We start from the raw sequence: 7,940 nt of genomic DNA, 5'->3' as shown, positions 1-7,940 counted from the left end.
CCAAACTTCTTCTCCGACTTCGCCTTTTTTTTTTTTTTTTTTTGAAAAGATGACGTCACAGTACCTTTGACTCTTTCTCTCTCTTCCTTTAAACCCAAACCCACGTCTGTTCTCTACGCCTACGACTCACTCTTTCTTTCTCTCTCTCTCTCTCTCTCTCTCCTCCGACGATTTTTCTCTTTCAGATTCGTTTCTCCGGCGGTAGCGGTGGTGGTGGTGGGGGAGCGGGGGTCGGTTGACGGAAGATGGTGAAAGATGACTTGTGTATTACGATTCCGAGCGATTTCAGGTGTCCGATCTCGTTAGATGTGATGAAATCTCCGGTCAGTTTGTGCACCGGAGTGACGTACGATCGTTCCAGTATCCAGAAATGGCTCGACAATGGAAACAATACTTGTCCGGCCACCATGCAGGTTCTTCAAACCAAGGAGTTCGTCCCTAACCATAATCTCCACCGCCTCATTCAGATTTGGTCTGATTCCCTTCGCCAACGACTCCACTCGCCTGATTCCTCCCCTGTTTCTGACTCGGCTCTCTCCTCAGATCATGTTCTCCGCCTTCTCAAGCGCATGGAGGACGATAAATTACGCGCTGATTCGTTGTCGCGGCTTGTTTCTTTTGCAGCGCAATCGGTGGAGAATCGGAGGCTTCTTTGCGGAATTGACGGCCTCGTGCCGGTTCTTGTCGATCTTCTTGGCAATGTCGATGGCGATGTTTTGATTGCGCAGACAGTACGGCTGTTGCATTTGATTCGGAATGAGATTGAGGATAAGGAGCGGTTTGCGAAGACGATGTTGAAAAGCGATCGTAATTGTATTTCGTCTCTGCTTTTGATTCTGAGGAAAGAAACCGTCGAATTGAAAATCTGTTCAGTTAATCTGTTAGAGCATCTCGCAATCGACGCCGAGGCGAAGATTGCAATCGCGGAAACAGATGGATTGATGCAAGATTTGCTGAAATTAATGAACTCTGAGAACGATTCAGCCCTAATCGAATCGGTTCTATCGTGCCTAATTTCAATTTCAATGCCGAAACGGATTAAAATCAAATTAGTCCATCTCGGAGTGATTAAATCGGTAACGAAGCTTCTCTCGGAACCGAACTCGAGTTCGAGCATTTCGATGACGGAGAAGGTTCTGAAAGTACTGGAAACGGCATCGACGGTGAGGGAAGGGAGGACGGAGATCGGAGAGGACTCCGCGTGCATAGCGGCAATAGTACAGAAGGTGTTGAAAGTATCGAACACAGCGACGGAGCACTCAGTGACAACGCTGTGGAGCATTTGCTATCTGTTCAGAGACGAGAAGGCAGCGGAAGCGCTGACGAAGGCGAACGGATTGACGAAGATTCTGCTGTTGATGCAGAGCAACTGCTCGGCGCCGGTCCGGCAGATGGCCAGAGATCTGCTGAAGATTTTCCGGATAAATTCCAAATCGTGCCTGTCGAGTTACGACACGAAAACTACGCATATCATGCCCTGTTGATGTTCTTCATGTTCTTCATGTTCTTCATCCATTCTCAACCATTTCGATTTCTCTCTGTAAGTTATTATGAAGATCTGAGGAAGAGATTTTACTCTTTTTTCTTCCGTTTGTAAATCAAAGAAATTTTGTCATTCAATACAAACAAAATTATTCCATTTTCAACTTCTGTTCTTGCATTTTCATGTAATCCTCGCCTCATCGGATTCAGTTCAATTTTCGTTTTTTTTTCTTTTAATTATTGTTTACAGTAAATTCACAAATAAATTAAATTTAGGAATTAATATACAGACAATATTTTATTAGTTTTGTAACAATAATTTAATTTTGGTAAATATTAAGATAGAATGTATTTTTTTTTTTAATATTTATTCTTTAAAAAAAAAACGTAACTTAAAAAAGAAACAAGTAAAGAAGAAGGATGTGAATAAAATAAATAAATAAATAGGAAGATTTGGTCAATATGTTCACATGTGCCATCCCAATCATTAACCCTTCCCTCCCCCGCTCTTCATTTTTTTTTTTAATTAAATTTTAAATATAGTATCCACAATTATTAACATTAATTTTTTTTTTTATAATAAATATTTAAGTTGCTCATTTTAGTTTAAAATGATAACAATTTACTCGAAGACTTTTAAAAAATTCAAATAAATGACTCGAACAAGGTTATCCCCACAATTCAACATTAGTTTTCACGTACTTCAAGTCATTGAATATGAAGGTACACGTTGTTGGTATAGATAGTAAAGAACAATAATTTATTGACCATGATTTCATATCCTTTATATCACTCTCATTTGAATATGGTCTCAACGTTCTTGTTTGAAATAGAAAGGCATCTTTCCGTATCTCGAGAGGTGCAATCCATGAAAGCCCATTAAACATTCATAAAAATAAATCAAAATCAAAATCAAATCAAAACTTTTTTTTTTTTTTTTTATTGGTTGAATAGTAGGGTGCATGATAGAGAAGAAAGTGAAATAAAAATGGGTTTCCCATTATCCCATGGTATAGGGAGTCAAATCAAGCATCATCCAACCAAATTTGTGCCTAAAATAGGTTTGAGAATTGTAGTGGATTCCCAAACAACAAATGTTCCGAATCTTTCTCATTTTTCATGCTATTCCCCTCCAGTCCAACCTCATCACGAGTACATATTGTCTTTTTTAGGACCTCACAATCCACCACCTTCAAGACCTAGTGTCCTTGTTGCCACTAGTTCCTCTGTTTCCTAACACATGAAAGAAATTGACAGGTGTTATGTTCATAGACAGAATGCTCCAATTAATGGTTGGTGTTTTGCTGACTGTAAACACAAACTTTCAATTTGTTTGATAGCCACAAAAGTAATTTAAAGGGGAAAACAAACAAAAAAAAAGTTTGTAAATAAAAAAAATGTTTTATATATTAAAAGATTTGAAATGAAGTTAGACCCTTCAAAGTGCACACTCTCCCTCTCATTTATACGTTCTTTAATTCACAATCTTATGAAAAAGGAAGGATAAGATCTTCTTCCATGTCTATTAAATTATTTCAAAACTCCTTTTCTTTTTCCTTTTTTAATTCACAAAACACTTTTTAATTTTTAATTTTTAAATTATTTCTATTCATATTTTCTAATAAATACTTTTAAATATCTTTCACATTTTTTTAAAAGATAATTAAAAAAATATATATGTGAGATATCTGTACTAAGTAATTTTTACGTAATTTTAAAATCATTCTTATTTTGTATCCATTATAATCTTTGTTCATATACGTAATTCGTAGTTCGTAGGTAGGTGAGTAGGACCGTTAATGTTTAAATGGAGCGTGATGGTTCGTCCAACCACTTAGAGAAAATGGGTCACCCACTTGATATATATATATATGCATTATTTGATAGGGGTGTGGGTTTTTTATGCTTGAAAAAGGGGGGATGTGGGTTTTTGATTTGTAATGTTTTGTTGGTCCAAACAGTATTTTATTGAAATAAAGTTGGGAAGTGCTACCAATTCAATGCCAAGCTCACGTGACCTGAACCTGTTCGACGAAATGCCTCAACCAAATAGGGGTCCCTCAAAGCCAATGGCTGCCATAGGCCCCCACCCCCTGCGTATCTGTGGTGCGTGTGGGGCTGACCCAATCATCCATGCTTTCCCATCAGCCCCCACCCTCTTATTTCTTGTTTACAATTTGGAAGAATCAATTCTTTTGGTTGATGCATTATTGGTCAAGTTTTGAATTTCGATTTTGAGAGATCTAATGTAATGCACGAGTTTCGATTTTACTTTTTGCTGCTCCTCCAAATGTCACGATCCTACTCGTGAGACTGATGAGGTGGGCGTTTTAAATTTCTGTTTTTGTAAGTTTCTTTAGTTAAAACTCAAATTTGTAGGATTAAAGCAAACTAGGTAGCCACTTCAAACACCATCGGACATTTGAAAAAGGTTGTCTCGAAATACTCGAAATAAACGCTATTATTCTTATTATTTTAAAAAATAATTAAAATAAATAATATGGAATTTTTAAATAAAAATAAACAATTTAACCAACAGCTCTCGTAGCTCAGTTGGTTAGAGCACCCGTTTAGTAAGCGGGAGGTCTTGAGTTCGACTCTCAACGAGAGCATTGGTTTTCCATTTTCGACAAAATCTTTTATTTTCAGTCATTTTTAAAATAAACAGTTAAAAATTTATGGATATGTAATTTGAAAAAGGGCTGAAAACCTATGGGCTTGGATTTGGGCTTTTGGATCACAACTCTCAAAACCCAATTTTCAGAAAGAGGCCCACCAAATATGTATTGGGCTGATCCATTACATTCAAATTTTCAAAAAAGCATTAAAAAAAATCTTATAAATAGAAATTATGGAATTTAATTAATGGAATAAAAAAAAACGTCATGTCGTTGAGTTGATGTCGACGATGTCGGCCGTGTCATTTACTACAACCGACTCTTCAACGACGCCTTGTTCCGTACACTAAATTAATTCTAAACGCACCCCATGCAATCACTCTCTTAATTTTTTTGCTAATTTCATTTAAAAACCATAATTAATTTTTAATTATGTACTTAAAACATTAAACATTTAGTTTCGCGTATCGATTTTAAATTATAGTTATTTAAATCGTTATTTTTATTTATTTTAATTAATTTCATTCAAATATTATATTTTTATTCGTCATATATCATATCAATATACGTGAATGATGTTGTGAATAGTATAATAGGTTTTTCAATTTTGTACCTTCGCCGAAAGCTACTCTATATATTAAATTTAGTCGTTATAAGCATAAAAACAATGTGTCATTCGATGATATAGCAATCATCGTGTTTTGTAATTGAAATAAAATTGATAGATTCAAATAATGTTTCAATTATTTAGGAGTAATTTACTCCTTTATGTTTTTTTTTTTTCCAAAAATATTTGAATTTTTATTATTCACCTATTTTATATGCTTTTTTGGTTTGTTTTTGTGCTTAAATTTTTATTTATATTTAGTACTCTTTTAATTAATTGATTTATTTATTAAAAAAATTATTTAATAAGTTAAGTTACGAGAAACTTTAATTTGGATAAAAAAAAAGTAAAATTAATTACGGTCTCTTATGGTGTCATGTCGTGGAGATTAATTTATTTTTAAATAATTAATTAAAATAAATTAATTAATAAATAAAAACGTGACTTAATTTATAGTCGGGAGCGCCGAAGATTGATACAATGCCTTCTCCGCCAAGTCAGCGCACCATCCACACGCTGAAACGTCAAACCCTTTTTTTTTATTTTTTTAAATAAATAAATTTAAACATTCAAATATATGGGTTACAGACTTTTTAAAATATAAAAATAGAATAAATAATTATAATAAATTAAACACCCTTCGTAATTTTTTTTTTTTATAATTATTTCACTTTTAAAAGTCGTGAATATTATTTTTTTAATTTTAATTTTAATATTATTCTAAAAAAACTCAATATTTTTTCATTTTTTTAAATGATAAAGGCTTCATTTTAAAAAAATAATAAAATAGTTTGATATTTAATATTTTGTAATGAAAAATGACATGGATACACATTATAAAAGATATAAAAATTAAAAATAATAATAATAAAAAAGAAATAGTCATAATCTTAACGATAGTTTTCACGTCAGGCTTGATAATGGTAATCTCAAACGGAACACGATCCGGCCGTCACGCCGTCTCCCCTCCCACGTTTAAAATTTCTCACATTACATTATTTTTTATTTTATATATTTCCTTTTAATTTTGCTTCATTAATATTATTCCATGCTTTTTCTTCATAATTTTAATTAATTTCACACGAGTAAATTATATCAAACACTTTGTCAAGATCTCTCACGTGATAATTTTATTCGTTCGTTTTAATCATGAAAAACAAATTATTATTACAACTAAAACCCTTATAAATTTTTTTTTTTTCAAAACTTGTGTTGAATTTTAAAATATTTTATTTTTAAGGTGAATTTTAGACTGAGTTATCACATGTCGAGCCAAAGTGTACGTCAGACTCATAAAATTGTGACTTAAACTCACATGCATTGAATTTGATATTGATTTGAAACTCCATGACGTAAGACCAACGTATATATAGATGTAAGAACCGAACGAGAGAGATGAAGGCGAACCGAACGGAAACGAAAAGGAAAGAGGAGAAATTTCTTGGCAATAGGGTTTAGGGTTAGGGATAGGGACAGATGAGGAGGAAAAACCGCTTGATAGAGAAGCATAAAAAGAAGAGTACTGTTTGAAGGCTTTTCTAAGGGAAACCATCAAATATTGCAGCTTCCCACTTCACATGAAAACCAAACTTATTGTTCTTGTTCTTCGGAGCTGATGAGATGCAAACGCCTTTGCGCGTAGCAACCCAAGTCCACCGCTAGTAAATATTGTATGTTTTGGTTCATTACGTATTACCGTCAGTCTTACGATTTTAAAACATATGAGAATTTTTCCAGTGTTTAGCTTTGATACCATTTGTAACGCCCTAAGTCCACTGTTAATAGATATTGTCAGTTTTAGCCTGTTACGTGTCACCGTCAACCCTAAGGTTTAAAAAATACATCTATTAGGGAGAAGTTTCCACACCCTTATAAAAAATATTTCGTTATACTCTTCCACGGATGTGAAATATCATATGAGGTCTTATCATCTAATCGTAGCCAAAAGGAAATTACTTGTCCCATCAGTTTAAGGTAAAAGGGTAAGACTTAAATTCGTCTATATTAAGGTTATAGCTCGTGTCGATGAGCTCGATTTTACATGAAATTACAATTAACAAATGTCGACGACACATTTGATCCCTTAACTTTTATTAAAATAATAATTTAGTTTCCAAACTTTAATTCACCTAAAAACACTTATAATTTAACCCATTTAAACTTAGCTCAACTAACTAAATGTTCCTTTGTAATTAGTTGATGAGTTTAACCCGTACAAAATACTTTATATTATATTATATATATATATATATATAATTTAAATAAAAATCTTATTTTTTTTATATATTAAAAAAAAACTATAGAAATGAAGTGGGGCTTGATTTAGAAACTTGAAAATTATATTAAGCAATTTGACATCTTAACCANTTTTTTTTTTTTTTTTTTTTTTTTTTTGTAATTAAGAAAAGTTAGTATAAATCAGTGAATGATAGTTTTGTATTAAAATAATAATAAAAAAACTATAAAATATAATTGATTAGATGGATAATGATTTAATTATTTGTTGCTTTCTTAACATGACAGTTTATTGAATAAAAAATTACCATTTTTGCTACATTATATATATATATATCGATTATTTTTTTATTTAAATAATGAATTATTTACGAATTTAATAATGTGAATTTTCCATTAGACAGTTATAAAGAAATTAACTAATTATGTCACGGAAATCAAATGCATTCAAAACGACAATTCCAACTTTACGACAATAAACATTCAAAAAATAACTAAATAATTAAAATTTAAATAACATTTCTTCTAGAAAAAAAAAAAAAAAACATTCTTGTTTCTCGTTGAAACAAAAGATTATGGTTGTGTGTGTGTGTTTTTTTTTTTTTTTAAATATTCATAAATTTGTATTTAATATTGATCGATTTTTCATTTGTTCATAGGGGTAAATAAATTAATCAAGACTACATCCAAATGAGAGCAATCTCGTGATAGAGAACAAAACACGTTAAGAATCAAGTCAACTTAGGTATAACTCTAGTATTTATGTTTGGTTTTTTTTTTCTTTCATATTTAAATTATTAGAAAGAAAATAAACATATTAGACAAAGAAAACATATGGAAGCTGAAAAGGGGGAAAAAGAATAAAATTATTAAATGGGTATTTAATTAATAACATAAATGATTCTCGAAGATCATTGCTCTTAAAAAAAAAAAAATTATTGAAAATTTTCAGGTGGGTATGATTTTGTCAGACGTTTTTTTATTTTAATTTTAAAGAA

General features: G+C 31.7%; 1 protein-coding gene and 1 non-coding gene across 2 annotated transcripts; both read left to right on the top strand.

Annotated features, from left to right (window-relative positions):
- Positions 1-206: 206 nt before the first annotated feature.
- Positions 207-1,646, top strand: LOC111803186 (U-box domain-containing protein 27; the record flags this gene model as incomplete). Its single annotated transcript, XM_023687477.1, is given in 1 exon segment — positions 207-1,646. A coding segment is annotated over 1 exon segment (1,239 nt). The 3' UTR covers positions 1,485-1,646.
- Positions 1,647-4,020: 2,374 nt separating this feature from the next.
- On the top strand, positions 4,021-4,094 carry TRNAT-AGU. The gene has a single exon. It is a non-coding gene; the product is annotated as a tRNA-Thr (tRNA).
- Positions 4,095-7,940: the final 3,846 nt, after the last annotated feature.

The sequence above is a fragment of the Cucurbita pepo genome, chromosome LG10, assembly GCF_002806865.2.
Source record: "Cucurbita pepo subsp. pepo cultivar mu-cu-16 chromosome LG10, ASM280686v2, whole genome shotgun sequence".
NCBI lineage: Eukaryota > Viridiplantae > Streptophyta > Magnoliopsida > Cucurbitales > Cucurbitaceae > Cucurbita > Cucurbita pepo.
Note: the sequence above shows the minus strand (reverse complement) of the source record. Positions and strands in the feature narration are given on the sequence as shown.